Source organism: Biomphalaria glabrata, chromosome 9, assembly GCF_947242115.1.
Source record: "Biomphalaria glabrata chromosome 9, xgBioGlab47.1, whole genome shotgun sequence".
In the NCBI taxonomy this organism is placed as follows: domain Eukaryota; kingdom Metazoa; phylum Mollusca; class Gastropoda; family Planorbidae; genus Biomphalaria; species Biomphalaria glabrata.
In genome coordinates, this window is record NC_074719.1 from 30,706,070 (window position 1) to 30,731,322 (window position 25,253).

General features: G+C 35.8%; 1 protein-coding gene across 1 annotated transcript in view; it reads left to right on the plus strand.

Moving 5' to 3' along the window:
- Positions 1 to 25,075, plus strand: part of LOC106071085 (ADP-ribosylation factor-like protein 3) — a 49,926-nt gene extending 24,851 nt beyond the window's left edge. The window contains exons 2-6 of the mRNA XM_056040438.1: positions 8,019 to 8,162; positions 12,477 to 12,593; positions 18,324 to 18,374; positions 18,467 to 18,652; positions 24,062 to 25,075. Of these exons, the coding sequence (XP_055896413.1) occupies positions 8,019 to 8,162; positions 12,477 to 12,593; positions 18,324 to 18,374; positions 18,467 to 18,652; positions 24,062 to 24,109 (546 nt within the window). The 3' untranslated portion in view covers positions 24,110 to 25,075. The remainder of the gene's footprint in view (positions 1 to 8,018; positions 8,163 to 12,476; positions 12,594 to 18,323; positions 18,375 to 18,466; positions 18,653 to 24,061) is intronic.
- The last annotated feature ends 178 nt before the right edge of the window (positions 25,076 to 25,253 follow it).

The window sequence follows — 25,253 nt, forward strand, 5'->3', positions numbered from 1 at the left end:
AATCAAAATATGCCATCTCTTTATTTTGGCTTTAAGAGGTTGGATCAAATGTTGATATATACTCCATCTTCTTGGAATTTTAAAGCGCTGGTGAGTACAGCTGAGAAAAAGATTATGAATTGTGTTGGAGCTAGAACAGATCCTTGTTTTATTTTCTCTGTGATGGTAAAATGTTTAAAGCTGTGACCCTAAAGGATGTTGAGGATTTTCTGAAGTTTATTTTTATATTCATATATGTCAAAATTTAAAATACTGCAATTGTTAGTGTGATGAGAGGTCTTAGTAGATTGTTTGATGAAACTCTAGGGGAAGTCTATTTTGTTTCACCTACTCACATAGGGAATAATGTAGAACTGGCAAACAGCAATTAACTATACGAACAGACTAATCAATTTTGTTGATTATAATTTAATTGATATACTATAGAAGAACGTTTGATAAATAAAATAATGGGATGAAATAATTGTACTAGTGTGCAAAGTAAAATTTCATCATAGATTACATTAGACTGAATGAGGATGTGTCATTATCGTCTTATCTACTTATATTTTTCGCTTTAAAATGATAAGCTTAATATTAGACTAAAGAACGCTGAACTCTATAATCAACACTAACACTAGATGCAGTACTCTTTAATCACACTAACGGTAGACATGTTACACACAATAATACAATTAGAGCTTTCTTACTAAGTGGAATAATTGTATAATATAACAACAAACGCATAAACAAAATGTCAGCAGAGTAGGTGCTGGCATGTTTTCTGGTGGAATTGGGTGTCTTTAACGCTGCAGGCACAAGAGCTTTGCTGTTGCTAGTTTAGCAGTAGAGTAGAGATAGATGGTGCTACTATGTTGATAGTATTTTTATCAACAACGGGGTGTGGAGAGGATAGACGATTAGAAACCTCCTAAAAGCATTGATTTGATGATACTAGTCATGATTCATTTTTAAATGGGATTGTTTTGATATGCAATGATTTATAGAGAAATGGAGAATGAGCATGGTACACTAAGGTTAAAGGGAAACTCTGAAGGTTTTTCAAATTTGAGTTATTGACATATTTATTTCTGCGCGAAAAGTTGTAATAGTAAACATTTTACCATTTTGTATTTAAATGCTTAGAAACATTTATATTTAATAAATTACTCAGTAAATTCTTGACATCTAAAAGAAAACGGGATTCTCTGAGATTTTGTTTTAAGGTATTTCAAACGTCACTAGTATATATATATATATATACTAGTATAAATAAATCTAAAAGCATTGGATAACCTACTCGAGAGAAAAAGTAACATTTATCTAAGTCTTTCCCTGTCCCAAGAAGTAAATAGATCGTGTGTCTGACTGATTCGAACAAACTGGTCAGTGTAAGGCTAGTCGAGACTACGTGAAGTCGGTCATGACAAGACAACCAAGCGATAGTGTTTGTTGTGTGTTGAGTAGTTTGGCGAGAAAATACACACTGCTGTGGTTAGTCGAGCATGGAAATCTACTTTTAATACGCATTTTTTTCTTTGCATACAAGATCCTAGATCTAACTGCATAGATGAAGATATATATACTAGGGATTAAGCTACAATGATTAAGGGTTGATACGATTAATCCAAACAATATTAATCCTATGAACCATAAGTTTACACTTGGGTATGAGGCATAATATAAATTATAATGAATAATAATAGGCATGCACATTAACTGTTTCACTTCCGCTCTTTGAGTTTAGAGTACATGGATTTAAGTTCTTAGATAGCATATAGATTCATGAAAAGTTATTAAGACTAAGACTTCTTTAATTGATCCTTATGGAAATTTGTTGTGATTACAAGGACTCTTTTCTCATAAAGACAACACAACAGAAACATACACATAAATACAACAGACACAACATAGAAAGTTCATTCAGCGACTACACACAGGCATCTTGGTCCTGATCATGTTTCCTGAACAACAAGTGGCGTTGATATAGTCTGACCGAATGAGGTACCAACGAGTTTTTCTATCGCTCTGTTCTTGTTTTGATTGACAGTAGTCGCCCACTTCGCGACGACCTGACATAGTTCTGATGGAGCGGGTGGCCGTTGTCTTCCAAGATTTATTCGATTTTTCTTAGACACTTTTGTTCAAAAAGTTCCTTTAAATATGGTAATGTTGTGAGTGTAATATTTGATGCCCTTTTTATGATGGTTTCTAGACGGCGCAACTAGTTAGATGAAGCGTTGCCTTGCCAACAAGTTATTCCGTATGTTAGTAGATTTTGTATAGTCGCGCCGTAAAAAGTATTTAGGATCTTCTTATTTAGTTTAAAGCTATTGAGTTTGTATAGAAAAAAAAGTCCCTGGGCTGTTTTCTTTTTCAGAGTTCCAAGATGGTCTTCCCATGAAAGATTGTTATTGTGACAAGGTGGATTAAGATTTGGCCGTTTTAGGAGTCTATGGGGTTTTATGATTTGAGAACCCACACTTGCACATATAATCTACAGGCACAGCGTTATAATGCAGGCAACAAATAATAAGATGTAAATTATGTACAGTTTATTTGCGGCCCCCGAAAGGGGAAAAGACGCTATTAGTTTTGTGTGAAATGTCTGTCCGTCCGTCCCGTTTAGTTCTCTTAAACTAGAAAAGATAGTGAAAATCCGACATCACAATATTTTAGACCATTCAAAGTTCTGATGCAACGGCTACTTTTTTTTTTCTGAAAGCGAAAAATCTAATTTTTTAAATCACTTATGCAAGCAGTTTTTTAAAGAGAAAATTTAATTAGTATGCATTATAAGTTAGACCTAATTTAAAACGAATAGTAATCTTGTAAATTGTATTTTCTTGGAACATTTTTCTTTTCGGAAATTTTTTCTTTTTTTTTGAGGATTCGAATAAGGGATTGAGCCTTTTCAAAACAATTACATCAATTATAAGACTTCAGTTAGGCCAGGAGAGGCGCGGTAGCTGAGCGGTAAAGCTCTTGGCTTCCGAACCGGGGGTCAACTTCGGAATCCTTGTGCGCCCCTCAGTTCACCCAGCTCTAATGGGTACCTGACATTAGTTGGGGAAAAGTAAAGGCGGTTGGTCGTTGTGCTGGCTACATGACACCCTCGTTAACCGTAGGCCACAAAAATAGATGAACTTTACATCATCTGCCCTATAGGCCACAAGGTCTGAAAGAGGAACTAGTTAGGCCAGGTTTACATCTAACTTTGCATTCACTTGCACCTATCCTTTGATCTGCTGGACCGTTGGGGCACTACATAAGATCTGTCAACCTTCTTTCTCCATTCTTATCTCTCATTAGTCTTTGATATAATTTCATTCGGATGTTCTTTCTGAAAATATTGAAGCCTGCCTGGGTGGACCACTTCGGGGGCCGATTTTGAGTTTGTGTTTCCACACAAACGGTCTTTGTAACCTTGTTATACAAAAGAAGATAATTAAGAGTTGAAATGCTGTACAGATGCTAGGATGGGATCTAGCGTATTTACATGTACAAGTCTATCGTCATTAGATTTGAGAACCAAGTGGTCTGAGTGTCATTAGGCTGCTTGCTTAGCTTTAGGTCCGATGCTGCGCTGATGAGACGAGTGTGGCAGGTGCTGACACTGTCTGCTGGTGGGCTGGCGTGGTGGATCCAGGCTCCGGGTGCAGCCCAACGATGTATAGCTCCATGGCTAAGCTGCGGCTACCATTCAGTCAAGCCAGTGACGAGTCTGTGGCTAGCGTTGTTGCTTGGACACTTATGACGATAAGTAAGACTGGTATCTGCAGATCTGGTGCAAATAAATCTGGTATCAGCGTTAGGTTGATGTTGCCTTTAAATGAAAGGACCAATCCAAAGTGAAATAAAGGGAACGAAAATAGTCTAGAGCTCAAACAAGAGATCGATGCGCTCCCTGTCAGCTCTTCAGCGTGAATGAGATCGGACGATGAAATCTTGTCCATATACACGTGGCGATTGGGAGCATAGTGCTGCAAAGGTGGTGTAGACTATCTGGCGTCTTTTGATAAAAGAATTCCCCGCTCGATCGAGACGAAAGTTTCCGGGAGATAGACATTGCGCGAAGGCGCGAGTTGAAAGTCCAGGTGGTCAGAGGATGTGAAGGGCCAGGTCAAGGGAGATTATACCTTGAGATTGGCTAGCGCTAGACGAACAGCGTTGCCCGAGGCGTTGAGTTGAATGGGCCCTTTGAAGTGACCAGCCGCTCCCGGAAAGGGGGGGGGGCTCAACGGATGTTTGCCAAAATAGATAGAGGGAGTGTACTTTTGTCTAGTCTAGTGTGGCACGTGGCACGGTGGGGATAATAAAAGGTGATGTCGGTGCCAAAGGGGGTGGGGTTGGATTGGAGGGGGTGGTGCCTGTGTTTTAAGCGCTTGATAGGCTAAATTAGTAAAATTGATGTTTATAGCGTGTAAATAAATTAATTAAATGCTTAGACCTGAGTGATACCTTGAGTGAGCTAAAACGGTTTATCACAGTTATTAATGATAACGCCTAGATATTGGCGAATTTCTCCTCATCATCCACTGAAAATCGTTCTCGTTTTGAGGAGCAGCCTGTTATTTTCTTTAATCCTTCCCAGCATGCTTTTGAGTTGTTAATTCCAAAGAAATTCTCAATTTTTTCTTTGTATGTTTTTTTTCCTTCAATTATTGCTTTTTTTAAGTGTATTTTTATCATTTTTAAACTCTTCGTTGCTTGTCTTATACTTTGTTTTCTTTTCAGTAATAAGGTGTTTGTTTTTTGTTTGGGTCATCCAGGGCTTATTGTTTCCATAGACTTGTATTGTTTTTGTTGGAATTGTTGACTCCTCGCAGAATAATAAATACGAGTTAACCGTTTCTGTTAGTTCATTTATGTCTTGACAGTTCTCAATGAAGATTTCCCAGTTAGTTTTCTCAATGCATCCTCGTAGTTTTTCTACAGCCTCTTTAGACCACATCTGGGCCGTTTTTATTATTCTCTTTGTAGTTTTAAGAGTAGGTTTGTAATTAGGTATAAGATGGATCAGCGTATGGTCAGATTCTCCAAGTGGGAACAAACTTTTACATTTGTAAGCCTGTTTAATGTTTACGTAGCATTAGTCGAGCGTTCTACCCTGTGTCAGCCGTCGGTGGTATGTACACAACAATAACACACACTTGTGTGAATTCTCTAGGCAAGTAGTAAGGCCTAAGTGGACACACAAGTTCAATGTTAGGGTCACAAATTTTATTCCGGATGTTCACATTCTTGGCATTGCAGTATTCCTTGTTTATATAGATTGCGAGTCCTCCTTTTGACTTCCCACTATTAATTGTTCTGTCTGCTCTATAAACGTAAAATTTATCGAGATCAACAGAAGAGTCGGGTATCGTGTCATTGAGCCAGGTTTCAGTGAAACACATTTAAGGAACACTCCCTAAATTGAAACAGATTATCACAGCAGCCTTTTAATTCTTCCATCTTATTTTGCAAAGACCTAACATTGCCTGTTACGATGGGTGGAAGCCTCTTTGTCCTCTTCTTCTACAATTAACTCGTATTCCTCCTCTACGTCCTCTCTTCTACGTTTTGCGCTAGGGATTTGTTCGGTTAAAGCCTTAGGCTCGTTATTAGGTTCCAAGATGGTAGGTGTGTTGTCCATACTGTCAAGCGTTTTACAAAAGAACTCCATTGAAATACACGTTTGTACACAAATATAAGTCCATATCAACATTATAATCCAAAAGACACAGTGCACATCCATTTAAACATTGGAGTAGTAACAAATTACATGAAATATTAACAGAAAAATTGAGAAAAAGAGTCCAGTATAATCAGGTCGCCTACCAGGGGGGTTCGAGTTTAAAAACCCCTACCAGGGGTTTTGAGTCTAAAACCCCCTACCAGGGGTTCTGAGTTTTAAACCCCCTACTTGGGTTTTTTGCAGTTAACTCCCCCTCTTCTATAAAACAAAACCAAAAAAAATGCAAACCAAAATCCCTAATTCCAAGAGCACAGTTAAGGGAGATTTTGATTTTAAACCCCCCTCCAAAATTTACGATAAACCCCCCTCTTCAATATAAAAAAAAAAGCTAATTACGCACTCAAAATGTTATGAGCGTAGCTAAATGGGGTTTGAAGGTAAAAAATACCTCTTTAATAATAAAAACAAAGCAAATTATACACTCAAAATGTTATGAGTGTAGTCAAAGGGGTTTTGAGTTTAAACTCCCCTCCAGAGGAGTTTGAAGCTAAAAAGTACCTCTTCAATATAAATAAAAGCAAATTACTCACTCTAAAATCTATAAGCGTAGCCAAAGGGGTTTTGAGTTTAAACCCCCGCCAGGGGGGTTTGAGGCTAAAAAATACATCTTCAGTTGAAGCAAAAAAGCAAACTACGCACTCAAAATGCTATGAGCGTTGCCAAAAGGGGTTTTGAGTTTAAACCCCCATTCAGATGGATTTGATGCTATAAAATACCTCTTCAATATAAAAAAAAAAAAAGCAAATTACACACTAAAATTATTTGAGCGTAGCCAATCCAATCGGGGGTTTTGAGTTTAAACCCCTCTTCTACAGATGGCGTTTTTTAAAAGTTAAAAACCCCTCCAGATGGTTTTGAGTTTAAGATCCCCCTTACAGAGCATTTTGAGGTGGAAAACTCCCAACAGATGATTTTGACGATAAAACTTCTCTTTTCGATATAAAATCCAAAGCAAACTACAGTCACTTAATTCCAAGAGCGTATTCAAGAGAGGTTACACATTTTTACCAGTGGCAGGGCTCCCTTAACAAACTGCAGTGAATAGTCATCTGTGGCTCATCAAAGATGGCTTAGACAGATTTTAGGAGTCAGTTATAGAGATCGGGTTTAAATCAAAGAAATCCTATGCCGAACTGGGAGTCGACCCTTTAGTAACATTGTGAGAGAGAGACGCTTGAGGTTTGCGGGACATGTTCTCCGACAAAATGAATTACGCAAAAGAAGAGTTGCAATGATATCCTGGTACAACTTGACGCCACTCATTCATTTAGGTCCTCATGGCAGGTGGGAAGAGGCTTCAGACATTACCAGTGACAGATTTTTATGGAAACAGCTTGACGTAAAAATGCTCCGAACGGCGTGGGAGGGTCTAAGTCAGTAAGAATAGCACATTAGGTTTTTGAAATAAAACTTTTTAATATCAGGAAAATGCACTGTAGATACCTCAGAATATGCATTTTGTTTGCTTTCAATACCAGAAATAGTGCTTGGCGGCGGGGCTTCGCCCCGCGCTGGGGGAGCTCCTAGCGCTCCCCCAGACCCCCTTGCTAGTAATGGCGGGGAATCTACAATTTTCCCACTAACTCCAGGAAGAACCTATTCTAGGGCACAATAAACGTCTTCTGAAGAATGAAGGGTCAGAATGCATTAAAGATTATGTACACACACACACATAAATACATTTTTTTTTTAATTTCGCGGAAACCCCCCCCCGAAAAAAAATCCTGGCTACGCCCATGAAAGGAATAGATAACTATTGTTTGAAATATTAGACAACTGTAGTTACATTAATAAAACAAGGTTACAAAGACAGTTTGTGTGGAAACACAAACTCAAAATCGGCCCCCTAAAGGGTCCATACAGGCAGGCTTCAATATTTTCAGAAAGAACATCCGAATGAAATTATATCAAAGACAAATGAGAGATAAGAATGGAGAAAGAAGGTTGACATATCTTACGTAGTGCCCCAACGGTCCAGCAGATCAAAGGATAGGTGCAAGTGAATGCAAAGTTAGATCTAAACCTGGCCTAACTAGTTCCCCTTTCAGACCTTGTGGTCTATAGGGCAGATGATGTAAAGTTCATCTGTTTTTGTGGTCTACGGTTAAAGAGGGTGTCATGTAGCCAGCACAACGACCAACCGCCTTTACTTTAAAACCCAACTAATGTCAGGAATGATTTATACGAGTTGACAAGTTATACATACACATGATTTATTTTACTGAAGTTAATTTTATTTTTCATCAATTACGATTTAAAAGATGAGTAGTCATTTGTTGTTTTTGTCTTTGTGATATAGGGTTTACTCTCATTGCTTCGAAAACTGAGATCAAATCCTGATTTGGAGCTTAGAATTCTGCTACTAGGACTTGACAATGCTGGGAAAACAACTTTACTAAAGGTTTTAGCTTCAGAAGATATAACACATATTACACCAACACAGGTATTTTATAATCCATTTATATTTACAAACTTATATTAAATCACTCTGTCTTTCTGTCTGGTAAAAAGTTTTAACACATTAGTTCTTTTATATCCATTCTTAGATCAAGTTGAAGTTTTGCACAATTATACATTGAATGTGAATAAAAAAAAAGTTAACCAATTAGGCGATTAATCACTTGCAATTTGATACAGACAGGGGAAATTAATTCTTAAGTATTCAGATATATGTTTAAATATTTGGGTTTTGTGCTCTTAGATAATTATACACATTATTTTCTCACACCCATTCTCAGATCAAGTTGGGACTTAAAACAATTATTTATTGTTACTAACAAAACATAAATCAATTACAAAATTAACCAATTATTGGTTATTAATTATTTTGTTTGATATCAAAAAGGGAAATAACATTTACAGTATTGAGATATATAGTTGTGAATGTGGAGTTCCTTTCCCTTTTATATAGGCTTGGTTTTATCAAAAGTATTGTCGTATTTTTCTTGTTATAATATTTTTTTTTCACTATATAACTAAGTGTGAGGATGCACAAAAAAAAAAAAGTAAAACTAATCAAAGGTGCTCTATACAGAATTAGAAAGTTGAAAAAAAGTGTGCTGAAGGGTCGATCAATGGGAAAATGCTTGAAAAGTTAAAGGTTGTCATTGCAATAAAAATATTTAAAAAAATGTGAAAGGGGTTGTGTGTGTGTGTGCAGCGGTTGAAATATAAACAATGGAAAGAAATTTGTACTTGACTGAAGTGGTGGTATAAGGTGATTAAATCTCCTTTATAGGTCATCGTCTGAGCCGTAGTGAACACAACATGAAAAAACTCTCCTCTAGCAGAGTGAAAAACATGTATATATGTAACCCGGACCAAGTAAAACAAAGGACAGGGTTACATACATACATGTTTTTCGTATTTTCTATACAGTCGTTTACCCCTGCAGCAGTAAATCTTTGTTTTTCTAGCAGAGTGATTATCATGTTGGCTTGAGAAGCCAGAGATGGCTAGAGCCATGAGTTCAATTTTGGGTCGTCCCCACCCCCTTTTTTTTTTTCTAAATGCTATTTTATTGTTAGTCTAGATATTTTCTTATTAATTATGTGTCTGCCACTAAGTTAATCTTTTCCTGCATTTGGTGTTGATTGTGGGAAAGAATTGCAATGTCATCTGTAAAGTCTAAATCCTCAAGATGATTCCACAATGTCCATTGTATTCCATTTCTGTGATTGTTGGTAAATGTTCTCATGATCCGATCATTAACAAGGAGGAAGAGAAATGGTGACAACAAACAGCTTTGTCTGACCCCTGTTTGCACTGGAAAACTTTTTGTTAGCTGTCCTTGGTGAACCACTCTACATGTCATACCCTCATACGGGTTTCTGACTATACTCACGATCTTTTCAGGGATACCATAATGCCGATGTAGCTTTCAGAGAGTAGCATGGTCTATGCTTTCTCGTAATCTACAAAACTAACAAGCAATAGGGAACTCCATTCCATCAAATGTTCTAATATGATTCATAGCGTAGCTATCTGGTCTGTGCACAATCTATTTTTTCTAAAAACCTGCCGTTCATCCCTCAGCTTAGGGTTTACTAGGTTCTTAATTCTTTCTAAAAGGACACGATTTTTTAAAAGACTTTTCCCCAGACTGAAAGAAACGTGATTCCACTGTAATTATTACAGTGCTGAGATTACCATTTTTGGGGAGTTTTCTTTCCATTCTGCCGGTATGTCCTCGTCTTCCATATCCTATCAAAAAGCTGGTAGAGCAGTTCTACTAAACATTCATGGTCTGCTTTCAAGGCTTCTGCTGGAATGTTATCAGTTATCAGGTTCTTTTTTTTTTACTTTTGTGATAGCCCTCTTAATTTCTTCTCTATTAGGCTTATCACAGTTTGTTGGAAGATCACAATGGTCTGGCTTATGTCAGGGTGATTCGGGGTGCTGGTCTATTCAATAAAATATTCCATCCATCTGTTCGACTGCTTTTGAAAGCTGTTTCAAGTTGCCTGAGTATGCTGAGTGTTCTGCATCCTTTGCAAGTTCCTCTATGTAATCCCTTTTTGTCCTTCTTTATACTGGATTTCACTGCTCTGTGTGCCTCTGCATAGTATTCTTGTGCCATTGCTTTAGTCGCTCTCTTTTTTGGCATTGTTGAGTATGGATTTCTTTTCTTTCCTGACGTTCATCCTTGAGATAGTTTCGGACGAGATTCACTCTTTGTGTGAATGTTTTACTTTTCTTAACTTCTCCTGGCACGATTTTAAACGGTTCTCTTTGACTTTCTCCCATCTATTTTGTACATTGTCTTTCTCTTCATTGATTTCTTGTAGTTCATATCTATTCCTTAGATCTAGTTTGAATTTCTCTCTTACCTTGGCATCCTTTAATAGTCTGACATTGTTTCTCATTCTCTTTGTTTGCTTGAAGTCTAGTAGTTCTTTAACTTGAGTTTAAGCTTAGCTATCACCAGGTTGTGGTCAGATGCGACATCTGCCCCCACCCACTAGTTTTCTAGCTAGGAGATATTCATCCAATCTTTTGTATTGTATGTTGATGACTTTTGTCATTTTTACCTTTGACAAAAACATGAATACTTAAGTAAAAAAAACTGTTAGCATGCAATTTTGTAATTTAAGGTGAATCCATCCAGACCCTGATTTATTTTTAGACAAAAACATCCCATATTATGGAACTAAAGAAGAAATGCCACAAGTCATTAAACATACTCAGAGTACTCAGCTATACGGACTGGGGAGCTGACAGAGATACATTGCTGCTGCTATATCGGAGTCTGATCCTATCCAAGTTAGACTATGGATCCATAATATATGGTGCAGCTAGGAAATCGTACCTAAAAATACTGGAGCTCATACAAAATGCCCTGCGGCTCTGTCTCGGCGCATTTCGAACATCACCAATCCCAGGTCTCCACATGGAGGCTGGAGAACTCCCCATGAACATAAGAATGAAAAAACTTGCAATGCAGTATATAGACAAGCTAAAATCCAACCCCACAAATCCTGCTTTCGACTCCATATTTAACCCTACAGTATAATCGAAGGCCTCGCGTCATACAGCCGTTGGGGCTTCGAATGAGAGAATCCATTCAAAATTTAACTCCACCCATTGACCAAGTCTCAAAATAGAAATCCCACAGAACCCTACTTGCTTGATGAATAAACCTTAATTAAAATGATCCCTTCTTAATTAAAAAAATAATTATACAGATCCAAACACACTACAAGTCCACTTTAGGGAACTGCAGGAGAGCTACGAGATTGTGGCACTATTTACGCTGCCGGATCCAAGATGGATCGAAATGTTGCATGTGCCTGCTCTTTTCAGAACAAATTATCTCTCGTAGACTCCCCGATGGATGCTCCATCTTTACGGCCGAGTTACATGCAAGCTTACTTGCACTGATGGCTGTAAAAGCATCAGAGGAGAAAATTCCTCATATGTCTGACTCAAAACTGCATTGCAAGATTCGGTGCTGATGAAGACTGACATTCCATTGGTACATAAAAGCCTAAAGCCTTTAGATCAAATAACATCTGGCCATAGGGATGTCACCTTCATCACTTCTCATGTGGGCATAGAGGGAAACAAAGCAGCAGACAGAGAAACAAATAGAGCCCTAAATCAAGCGGTGTCAGGAACCCAAATTCCCTGCTCAGACCCGAGACAGAGCATAGCCTTTGTGTTCCTACTCTTTAATAGTAATTAGGAGCAATAGCTTATTAACATGTATTACTAAGCTACAGAATTAAAATCAATGCTTTTAGAAACAGTTTATTTTTTTAAATTTTAAAAGTAATGTTAATAATAATAAATAGCATGAAATAAGTTTTTATTTTATGAATCATAATATGTATTCTTAGCTTTAAGTCTGATGGTTTAAAATTAGTTCAATTTATTAATAAGTGATCATTGTGATCATTTTCAATTATTACTATTTATATTTGTAATATACACTGATATACTGACCTAAGTAGTTTACCATTGCTGAACTTGACATTGCTGATTGGCAACATGATGTAAATAATTTTAGACATGAGGAAAGAGAGTAATACTGGAGTGTAAGGATCATTCTCAAGTGTCAAAAATGTGAAAAGTCTGGGATTTTTACTGTAATTACAATATTTGTTTTGATAATTATTTTAATTAATTTTAACTTAATGATTTTATTTTTACTCACACATGCAATATTTGTAATTTTTTTGTGTGTGATTATTGAAAGCAATGATTGCTTAATAAAAATATTACTTGTTTTATTTTTTATTGAAATATTTTTTTATAGGGATTTAATATCAAATCAGTGCAATCTAAAGGTTTCAAGTTGAACGTCTGGGATATTGGAGGACAACGAAAAATTAGGCCTTACTGGAAAAATTATTTTGAAAATACTGATCTCTTGGTAATTATAAAAAAGAAACTTTGATAATTGAATATTAGATTAACTCGATTTGTTTGATTAATACAAGTTTTTATAAAACTATGAAAATCTGATTGTTAAAATGCTTCAGCTACATTGTCATAAAAATGAGTTCAGATCTGTAAACAAAACTGTGGTGTCGTGACTTATAAGGCTTCTATCACATACACTATTAGTCATAGAAGGTTAAGTGAAGACATGTTTGGTTCACAACATTTTCCAGTGAATGACCCGGAAGTGATGTTATTTATTAGTAACGTGAATAAAGTATATACATTCGCATAATAAAATAATAATATACCACATCACCTTCCTCTTCTAAAAAAAAAAGATGGTAGCATTTAAATTGAACAACAAGAAGGTCGAGAAGAGAAGAAAAAAAAAAAGATCATATGACCGGACAGATAGTCAGGTCAGCATATATCTTAATAAAAAATAAGATACAAGTCAATTTATGTGATTGTTCTATTCGTTGTATCTATTTGGTTTTCGAACTTCTCTGCCACTTCTGGTAATGTAACCACATTGTGAAGTTGGGTTGTTGGGTTCAGGATATATGACTGTGGGTGTAGGGGAAGTATGTGTTGCCATTCTAGTAGGTGAGCATGGGTACTCAACTTGAGGTTGGGAGGATTCTTCATTGTTTCCTACTGGGTCCGGTAATGTAGCTTGGTCACTAAGACTGTCTTGAGAAGGTATTATAACAGTATCTGGTGTTGGAGTAGCACTAGCAAAATGTTCATTTCTTTCTGACACATTAGGAATCATTTTCTGGTAGATTTACCATTCTCTTGTCTTGGAGTGCTGACCAATTGATCGATATGTCTCCTCCATGTAATGCCTGGGTGTATTTCTACCGTATACATTAGAGGTCCTGTTTTTGACTTTATTACACCATATTGCCATTTTTCTTGATTCGTTCTGTAATCGGGTGCAAGAACACTGTCCCCAACTTGGAAGGAATTCTCTAAGCTTCACCTTGGAATAATTTTTCGTTAGTCTATTCTGAATGTCTATATTTGGCCTAAGTAAATCCAGACGAGATTGTAGTCTTCTTCCAAACATAAGGAATGCTGGACTCTCATTAGTTGTGGATTGTGGAGCATTTCTGTAAGCGAAAAGAAATCTAGAGATTTTCTGACTTAATGTGCCTGTATCATTTTTTGCAGCTTTCATAGCTATTTTGAATGATTTCACGAATCTTTCTGCAAGTCCATTGGTAGCCGGGTGAAAAGGTGCAGTTGGGATGTGCTTGATTCCATTTCTTTTGGTAAAGTCTTTAAATTCATTTGAAGTGAACGTAGAGCCATTGTCACTTGCAATGATGTTGGGTATTCCCAATCTTGAGAACGTTTCTGTGAGACAGTCGATTGTTGAAGATGATTTTGTAGAACTGACGGGTAATACTTCTGCCCATTTTGTATGAGCGTCTATCATTATTAAGAACATATTATTCATAAAAGGTCCAGCAAAGTCTATATGTATTCGTTCCCAGGGCCGCTATGGCCACTGCCATGGATGTAGTGGTGCTTTTGGAGGATCGTGCTGATGATAAGAACATCCTTCACATGATTTTGTGATAGATTATATGTCCTTATCTAATCCCGGCCACCACAAATACATTCGTGCGACATTTTTCATCTTGACAATGCCCAGATGGCCTATGTGTAGAGTGTCCAACAGTTGTGAGCGTAGCTTTTTGGGAATTATTATACGATAACCCCACAGTAAGCATCCTTGTTGGACCATTAGTTCATTACGCCTTGAGAAGAGTGGTTCGATGCCAGGTGATGTGAGTCTGGGCCAATTGCCTTGTGAGATGAAATTTAATACTTGTGCTATTTGTGGATTATGGCGAGATTCTTTAGCAATGATTGTTGCATTTAGCGGTATCGTTTCCATTAGTTCAGTGTAGAAGAGGTTATCTGCTATAAAGTTGTCTTCATTTACTGGGGTTGTAATGGGTAGTGGTAATCTGGAGAGTCCATCAGCATTTGCATGTGACTTGGACTTTCTAAATTCAATTGAGTTGTTAAATCCAGATAAGAATACAGCATACCTTTGTTGTCTAGCAGCTGACATAGCTGGAATACCTTTGGTTGGATTGAAAATGTGTTTCAGTGGCTCATGATCGGTAATGAGGGTGAAGTGTCTCCCACATAAGTAGATGAAGAATTTATTTACGGCCCAAACTATTGCTAGAGCTTCTTTATCCAGTTGAGAATAATTTTCTTCTGCTTTAGTGTTCTAGAGGCATACGCAATCGGTCTTTCGTCACCTGATTTGGTCACATGAGACAAAACTGCCCCTTTACCATATGGTGATGCATCACAAGCCAATCGAACTGGTAGATTTTGGTCATATCTTATGAGAACATAATCTGATGCGATCATTGTTTTTATTGTTTCGAAGGCCTTGGTGCAGCTTTCATCCCAAACGAATTTAACTTTGTCTTGTAGTAGATTGTAGAGTGGTTTAGCTATTTGTGCAATATTTTTGAGCCACTTATGGTAATAATTAACCATACCTTGAAAAGACCTCAGCTGTGACCTATTATTTGGAGTAGGTGCGTTCGTTACTGCTAATACTTTGTCATTGGTTTTCATTGTAATCCTTCTTTAGAAATTTTCATTCCACAGAAAATAATTTCATGTTTGAAGAAAGCACATTTTTCCAGATTTGACTTGAGACCATAATCCTTCAGTCTGCCGAGTAGACTTCTTAAATTTGCAAGATGTTATGTGTCATCTTTTCCTGTGATGATCATATCATCTTGATTGCATTGTACTCCTGGCAGTCCATTTAAGATAATATCCATTGTTCTTTGCCATATCTTAGGAGCTGATGTGATCTCAAAGACAAGTCTGTTGTACACATATAGGCCTTTGTGTGTATTGATGGTCGTTAAGGGTTTTGAAGCTTCATCTAGTTGAAGTGTAAGATATGCTTGTCGTATATCTATTTTTGAGAATTTGTCTCCTTTTTCTAAATTTGGAAGGATATCTTCTATTCTTGGTAGAGAATATTGTTCGACTTTTAAAACTGGGTTGATGGTTACCTTGAAGTCACCACATATCGAACATCTCTAGATGGTTTCATTATTGGTACTATTGGTGTTGCCCAACTGCTGTAATTCACTTTAGATAGAATTCCTTCATTCTCTAGTTTGTTCTATTCCTTTTCTACTTTTGCCTTGATAGCATAAGGGACGGGCCTTGTATTGCAGAATTCTGGTTTAGCATCATCTTTTATTGCTATGTTGGCATGCATGTTTCTGACGGTGCCTATTCCTTCTGAGAAGACCTCGAATTCTTTGATTAGACAATTTATATTTTTTTGTATACCAGATTCAGAGGATATTAACTGTTTGATGTCACTCCAGTTGATTTTCAGAGATCTTATCCATTCACGTCCTAGTATAGGATTGCTACCTTTACTCAATATGTTTCTTGGTTTCATGATGATTGTATACTATTTCGTTTGTTTTTCCCAGAGGGAGTATTTCTTCTCCTGTATAGGTTCTCAAGCGGACATTTGTGCATTCAAGTTTTGGGTTTCTTTTAAAGATTTTCTTATAATCTTCTATTGTTATTAATGATAGCCCAGAACCTGTGTCTCTTTCCATTTCTGTTTCAATTCTGTCAATATTAATTTTTATGCACATTTTGTTTGTTGACATGTTGAATATTTCTTCTTCTGTATCTTCTTGTACACTGTGTATCTTCCCTTCTCTTTTGCATGCTTTTTTTATATGACCTTGTTTGCCACACTTGAAACATGTGGCGCTGCGAAAGAAGCATCTTGCTCTTGTATGATTTGACTTGCCACAGGAGAGACACATAGTTCTGGTGTCCCCTTTATCTTCTTGTTTCGATGGAGATGAGTTGTAAGGTTCCTTTTGATCTCTTGTATAGAGATTATCGTTCATTCGTAGTTCAGCTTTTGCTGTGCTCTTTTTGGTTTGCATCCTGTGTAGAGATTGGGTTTGATTAGACTGAATCTGTTCCGCATCTCTCTTGGCAGTCTCCATGGCTGTAGCTATGTTGGTAGCTATCGATAAGGTTAGATTGGCTTGAGTCTTTTCTGAATGTTTACATCTTTTAGGCCACAAACAAATCTATTTCTAAGTGATTCTTGGAGAGCCGGGCCAAAATTACAATGTTCTGAAAGTGCCTTTATAGCAGTTATAAATTCATTGATTGTTTCGTTGTCTTCTTGAATTCTGTTGTGGAATTTTAATCTTTCCATAATCTCCAAATGGAGGAGTACTGTAATGATTGTTAAGCAACTTGCAAAGCTCTTCATATGATTTCGTGATGGGCAACTCTGGAGACGCCAATGACCTTAATGTAGCATAAGGTTTGGCCCCTTTGGAGGCTAGTAGTATGGCGGCCTTTTTCTCCGATGGAGTACTGTTTGCAATAAAGTAGGCATCTAGCCTTTCTTTATAATTTATAAAAGTTTCTGTACCTTCATTAAACGTGTCTGGCTTTCCCATCTTCGTCGTCAATTGTGGTGTCGTGACTTATAAGGCTTCTATCACATACGCTATTAGTCATAGAAGGTTAAGTGAAGACATGTTTGGTTCACAACATTTTCCAGTGAATGACCCGGAAGTGATGTTATTTATTAGCAACGTGAATAAACATAAGTATATACATTCGCATAATAAAATAATAATAATAATATACCACAAAAACATCATTCCTGTTAATATGATTCTGATAGTGTATCATTTTTTCTATAAACTACTTAGATTAGTCTCAAATAATTGGTTGAATGAGTTGACAGAAAATGAGATGGTAAAGATTTTGATGGAATAATTTTTTTTTTTGTTTACTATTTTTCAATTGAAAAAAGATATGCACTTTAGTAGTTAAGTTTAGTGGTTTTGAGGCTTTTTTTTTTACTCCATTAAAAATCTTCTTGGAAATAAGAATCTGGATGATTTAACAAATTCTTTTCATACATTGTTACAAAATAACTGTACATAAATTGTTATATCTGAAATGTATTACACAAGTTGAAACAAAATCAAATAAAATTAGTTAAAAAACACACTTTAAAAACTCAGGAAATATTATTATCTTTTATAATCTTTTATAAATTACTGGCATATATATTGTACAAATTCATGATCAAATTTTCATAATTAAGTTGATTGTGTATTTGTTATAAACAAAATCTACATGGGTTGTATAGAATCCTGTTAGGCATGGGTTGGATCTTAGCTGTTATTCCTATTACATGTTAACTATCTGGCTAAGATTTAATACACAAATAAGTTCCAATAGTAATTATAATTTCCCAATGTCACAAAACTATTCCCTTTTTAAAATTTGATCTGGGCTACAATTAACATCAACTCATCAACTTGTCTTAGACCATGACAATGTGCGAAAAACTATAACTTAAATTAATAGATTAGAGAATGATTTTTGCATTGATTCCTTTCCTTTTTAACATGTTATAAGGTTACAAGCTATGCTTTCAATAAAATTATTATAAAGTAAATTTTAAAAAGGTTTTAAAAGGTTACTTCACTAAATATGAAACCAAAATGAATTATAATAAAACCAAAGTGAAAATTGTATCTTCACTTTATATAAAGGTTAGCAAACGTTTTAAAATTTTTACTTCATATAAATGTTTCCTCTTTTTTTTTTTTTTTATTATTATTATTTTTTTTTTATTTATTTATTTTAATTTTAGATATATGTCATTGACAGTGCTGATCGCAAAAGATTTGAAGAAACAGGGGAGGTTAGTATGAGTAATATTCATAAAAACTCCATTTGTTTTGTTATAAAATGTTTTAACATATATTTCATAATGCCTTTATATCATGCCACCAGGAGTTAACAGAACTGTTAGAAGAAGAAAAATTAGCTGGAGTACCAGTTTTAATATTTGCTAATAAACAAGATTTACTTACATCAGCTAAGGCGAGTGAAATAGCTGAAGGATTGAACCTAAATTCAATAAGAGATAGAGAGTGGCAAATCCAAGCATGTTCTGCTGTGTCCGGTGAAGGAATAAAAGTATGTTTGATTTTTTTTGTCTTTTTTTTTTTGGTTTGCTTTAACATTGTTACTTCTTTGAATCATGCAAGCTTAAAATAATATTCTAGCATGATGCCTCTAAATTTAGATTTTTATAATAGTTTGTTTTTAATATTTATATAAAGATTACCATTTAATAATACTAGAACTGCATTATTAATTCTTACTATATGAAATTTGTTGTGAATACAATGCTTCTGTTATTCAATTAAAAATAAAAACATTCAACAAAAGAAAATGGACATCACACAAAGAGAAGCTCATTGAATGACTGCACACAGACCTCTTGATTTCTTGAGTAGCACTGATATAGTACAGCTGATTAAGGAATAAATGAGCTTTTGTGTTGTTTGGTTGTTATCTTAATAAAAACTGAAGTCTCCCTATTTTGTGACTTGACTGAACCAAAAAAAAAAACCCAAAAAAACAAGACTACTTATAGAGTTTGTGTTTTCACTCAAACTCAGGGCAGCCACATATGATATCACTAATCATTACAGTTTGTGGTTTCTTAATATACCTAATAGATTTTGTGTTTCCACTCAAACTCAAGGCAGACCCAAGCATACTACAAGAACTATGGAGATTGTGGCACCACTTACACTGACGGATCCAAAATGGATGGAAGGGTTGAATGTGCCTGCTCCTTTCAGAACAAAACAATCTCCCATAGACTCCCCAATGGATGCTCCATCTTTATGGCCGAATTACATGCAATCTCACTTGCACTGATGGCCGTAAAAGCATCAGACAGGAGGAAATTTCTTATATGCTCAGATTCCAAATCTGCATTGCAAGCTTTGGGTCTGATGAAGACAGACAATTCATTGATACACAAGAGCCTGAAGCTTTTAGACCAAATAACAGCTGACCATAGGGATGTCACCTTCATCTGGATCCCCTTCCATGCGGGCATAGAGGGAAACGAAAAGGAAGACAGAGAAGCACAGAGAGCCCTAAATCAAGCGGTGTCAGGAAACCAAATCCCCTGCTCAGACCTGAGACAGAGTATTGCCTCTGCCACCTATTGATAGTGGCAGGATCGGTGGGAGGCTGAGACCCACAACAAACTCAGACAGATTGTGGCGGATGTCAGGTGGCTGCCCACATCTTAGGGTCTGACAAGGCGGTGGAAGCACGACCTTGTCCATACTTAGGATTGGCCACACCTACATCACACACTCCTTTGTGCTGAAGAAAGAGGAGACCCCACTGCAATGGGTAAACTCTCGCCTACCCGTGGTCACCCCCACGGGAGTTTTGTTTTGCTATTCATTTAGCCTAACCACTTCCTCTAATGGTCGTTTCCATACGAGCGCCACATGAGGCAGAATAGCATGCTCGCGTAATGTCGACCCTGGGAAGGTACTGGGCTTTGTGCGGGAGGTGGGGTTGTTAGAGAAGGTTTGATTTGTCATACGGCAGGGAGATTGTGAACATGTAATATTTACAGCAGATTTTTATTGAATTAGTAAATTTTTACTTGCTTTTAATGATTTAACTGTGTGGAATTTAGCACTTATGATTTAAAGGGAGAGTAATCCTTGTATTATTAAAGTAAATATTTTGTAAGTCTTTTAAGTATTGTTTTAATTATTTTTTTTAAAAGAAAAAATTGATTATCTATTTCATTTTAAAAAGGGTTTGATTTCAGACGACAAAAATAACTGTTGCTCCTAAATGTAGCAATATACTAAATATCATGCAAAAAAATTTTCAATAGCTTTTCTAGTTTTTGAGATGTTAATGTAATAGATGGATAGACAGACTACACAAAACTGATAGCTACCCTACAGCAAAAAATGGAGAAAGAAAATAAAAGACCAAGTGAAGATTTTTATTACCAGCATCCATTATCGTCTTGTGTAGTTTAAAGCTTTTAATGTTTCCTCTCTAGCTCTGCAGTCATCGTCCAAAACTCACAGGCATATAAGAATGTGGCCATGATCAGGGAGCGCATCAGTATGATTTTGGTGCCGAGGGCTAAACCTTTGTCTTTCCATATTGTTTTAAGTTTTGAAAGGGCTGATGTGGACTGTAGTAATGTAGACTGTAATTCTGGCCAGTAGTTCAGGTTTCATTCCCTCATCTGAGACAATACAATAACTCCAAGCTGCTAACACTAGTCATCTTTTCACCTCCAATACTGATGCCCCTTTTAAAGCCCTGTTGGCTATTGTTCATAATTTCATTTTTTTGGGGCATTAATTTGCATACGATATGCTGCGAAAGTCTTGTCTATGCACATCACCAGGTCAACTAGTTCTTCTTCTGTCCCTGCTACTTAGTAATTCTTCTTCCTCCAATGCTTACAGTACCTTCATATATTTTGAGAGAGTCTTCCATTATCCTTTCAAGGAAGAAAAGAATTAGTGAGAGAAGCAGCCTTGTCTTACTCCAACAGTGGTTTTAAACTACTGTCACCACTATAAAATATAGTGTATTCCTTAGTTCTGAGAATGTCGGAGTTTTTCCACCTGATTTCCTGTAGTTCTACATGGGGTATCTTTAATTTTTTCAGCACGTCAGTGCACCTTTTTTTTCACCATCAAATCAATTAATTTCTATTTAGCAAATGAACAAGTAGTACTTCCAATGAATAACAGTTGTAAGGATAAGTTAATGTTGCAGTAGACTAGACCAGAATTATCAGGAAATTATGATTTCTAAAGAGCCGAATATTAGCCGATTTTTTACACCTTCAAATCAATTAACTTCTTCTAAGTAGCAACTTAAAAAATAGTGCTTCCACTCAAGTACAGTTGTAAGGATAAGCTATTATTTTAATAAACTAGAATAGGATAATCAGGAGTTAATGGCCGACCATGTACACTTAATTATAGGCTTGTAAGTCTTTGCATTGTAATCATAAAGAGGGGATAGTCTATTGCATGTTAGTCATAACTATTTGTTTTTATTTGCACAAAATTATTATTATATTCAGTTAAGGCCTAGAATATGTTAAATGTTTTTTTTTCCATCTGTCTTTCGATGGCGATATGATAAATGTAAACGTTTCTTTGAACAAGAGTAAAGAGAGGAGTCCTCTTGGTAAATGCATTTACGTTTTGCGAAGTTGCAGTCATTGTTAGCACTCTATAAAATAGGTTAAACACATCCACCAGTTTACGATGGCAGAGGATATAAGAAAGTTCTTCACACTGTAGTCCTCCGAGTCAAAATGTTGGTTCGGATCAACGGAGCACTGGCAGCAGCAAGAATATGAGCAGCAGCATCATGAATTAACTGCATCTGCAGTATTTTGGTAATGAAACTGCATATATCTCTGGCATTGAGCACATGTCTGGCGATCGTATCCGAGAAGACTTCAATGGTTTTGTCCCCGTTTTTTTTAGAGAGACGCACTGCATGTGTCTAAAGTCATTGTCAGCAAATACATTATGTACTGCGTATACATGGACAAACTACTTGACCCAGACTTCGATTTCTGCTCCATGATGGCAAGCATTCAAAGTGTGGCTCGTCTCACAAACTTAATTCTGTCATCAATGATATGAAGAACGTTTCAGATATAAGTAATGCTGTCAGAGTCATCAAGATGATTATCTGTTTTTTCAGTGACACACCCAAGCGAGAGCTTTGGTGTTAAATTTACCGAGACACGGTGGACTGAGAAGTACAAATCCATTCACGCCTTTTACTCACAACTTGGAGAAGATCTTTGATTGTTTGGCGGATTTTGAAATAAGGGATAAACATAACAAGCTGTACAGTAAACTCTGTTCACATGTTGTTGTTTTTATTTAATAAAACATTATTCACAGTCCACTTTATATCACATAGGGATTTGGGAGGGGGACCACGAATTATTATTTTTTTAATTCTGCGTAAAATGAAAGTTGAAACTTTGAACAATAGGTGGCAACTTGCACCCCACTGCAAAAAATTCTGAGGGCACCCCTGCTTCAGTGAGTGGGGCTATCACACCTGCTCTAAACAGGCTTACCACGTTACATGTTGCAATAAGTAATGTCCATTTCCAGGCATAGGTCGTTTTCCATTGTGATCTGACTGGTTTTTCATATGTGTTTTAGCTTTTGTAACAATATTTTTATATACCCCCTAACTGGGTTGTTAGCCCTGCCGCACAATCATCTGGGGGCCTGCCCTTTCAGATCTCTGGATAACTGCTTTTACTTTCGAAAAAAGTTTCCTAACCTTTGTGGATCCCTCAACTTCCTGCCCCTGGTATTTTATTTACCCTTTACCCGCCATATTTAGAGAGCATAACTAAAATTCTAGCATAAAGTGGAATAGACCTTGCTTTTAATGATTTAACTGTATGGAATTTAGCTCTTGTAAAGGAAAGTAATCCTTGAAGGATTACGGGCACAACATGGCCTAAATTGTTGACTTAATGTAATACTTTTATGTGATGCAGATTAGAATGAAAACATAAGAATTCAGGCTCTAAACTGATGAATTTAATTAGTCTGAATATATAAATAAAAACAAGATTACATAGAGAGTCCTGGTTATCACACAAACTCAGAGGCGACTCCTTAGGATCCATATTGGATTCGCATATTTGTAAGATATTCAAGACAATTTTATTTGATTGTCCAAAGTAATAAAATTTCAAAGATTCATTTGGGTTGTAAAAAATGTTTTTTTTGTAAAATGTTCCTTCAAATCTAATAAACCTACTGCTGGAGAGTCTTTACAATATCATAGCTGATGATGAACACAATGGAGGGCATCTCGGTGCCTCTTTAGGTGGCTGATTATCTAAGCCTGTAATGTTCAGTTAGTAAATTGGCATGCACTTTTCTTCGACCATAGGTATTATGGTGTTTTCAGTGATTCCTGCCTCACTGTGTTGTTTCATTGCTCTAGAATCCCAATGGCAGAGCCTATAATGAAAATTGTCAAGGATAAAGTGTCACTGAATGCTTTGCCCACCTAAGGCCTTCTTTCCATTTGTAAATTGTCTAAAAATGAGTCTTTTCTGGATGCAGGAGTCTTTCATGTCTTTTATGTGTAGCCTACATTTTGAAGACACCCTTTTTTAAGGACTTTTGTGTCTTGTTTCTGCCATTTTATATTTAGGATTTTTCAAAGGCAGGTTATGTAGAAACGAATCAGATTACTGGCAAGATAAATATAAACCAGGGCTAAATTATGGTATCTCACTATCAATGTCTGAAAGTCTGTTCCAATATAAAGTTTCAATTTATTAGACATCTGAGATAGATTTAAAAAAAAAGAAAATCTTAACAAAAAAAACTCAGTCTACACAGCCATTACCATTTATGTTGTTGATTTAAAATAGATATTTGTTGGAAATAGAATTATTTTCACCAAATACTTTAAATTAAATTTGACTTTTTTCCCTTAAGTAAGTATTAATGATTTTTTTTTCCTCAGGAAGGTGTAGAGTGGATGACCAAAACCTGCAATAACAGAAAAAAGTAAATATAACTTATAACACAATTCAACGTGATTGAGAAGTGCAAATAGTGTGCATTGAACTACAAGATTGTAAATACAAAAAAAAAATGTTCTTTTGAATGTGCTTCATTATACAATTCAACTATTGTTTATGTGATGCACGTTTTTTTACATGCAATATATGCATTTGTTAATAATGTTTTAAATAATTAGAGAAAAAAATAGGTTGCAGCTTAACTAGGTAAATTAAAATATAAATAAACAACCTTCATATTAATTTGGAAAGCCTGCGGTAAAACCTAATGCATTCATATGAACTTCAGAATCAGATTTAGTATTTTCCAAGCAAGAACAAATGACTTGCTGGGCAGGTAGTTGTATTTTTCGCAAATTATTTTTATTTATATTATTTTAAAAAATCTTCCTTGGCATTGGTATACATTCTCAATTGATAGTAAATCTCATTTCTCTGAAGACAAGTCTGAATCTACCCTGCAACTGGAAAATCATTTTGTTTCCGTCCACACATATAATTCATTTAGTCATTAAAGACATTTTTTTTTAGAGTTAGTCCTGACATTTTAAACCATATGTATTAGTCATTTGTTGAATCCAATGTCTATTTGTAAAATAAGTGTCTGCACATCACAAGCAGTTATTACAGTAAATTCTTCATATTAACTCAGTTTCACCAAAATATTTATTTAGGCCCTCACTGGGGGATTTGAAAAACAGTTTAAAAAAAGAACTAGAAGTATTAATATAGAAATGAATAACAACATCCTTCTAGGATCTTAATATGGAAAACATTCTAATGCTAAAACAAAATGTGATTATAATTTTTTTTATACATGAGAGAAAAAGAGAGATACAGATTAAGGTGAAAGTGCAACAGAATGTTAATTTCCTATGAAGCTGTAATAAATATATATTACATATCTCTTACAAATTTTGTGTAAGAATAATGCATTAAATTATACATTTTATTTATTGTTTTATTATGTTGTTATTTTATATATGAGGATGTGCTCCTGAAATACCGGTACTAGAACACTACTAAGTTTAGGTGCATTTTAAAAGAACATTCCAGATGCGAATATAATTGTGAATACATATTTATTTTGCTTTTAAAATGCGTTTAACTTATTATATGTAAAAAAAAACACAT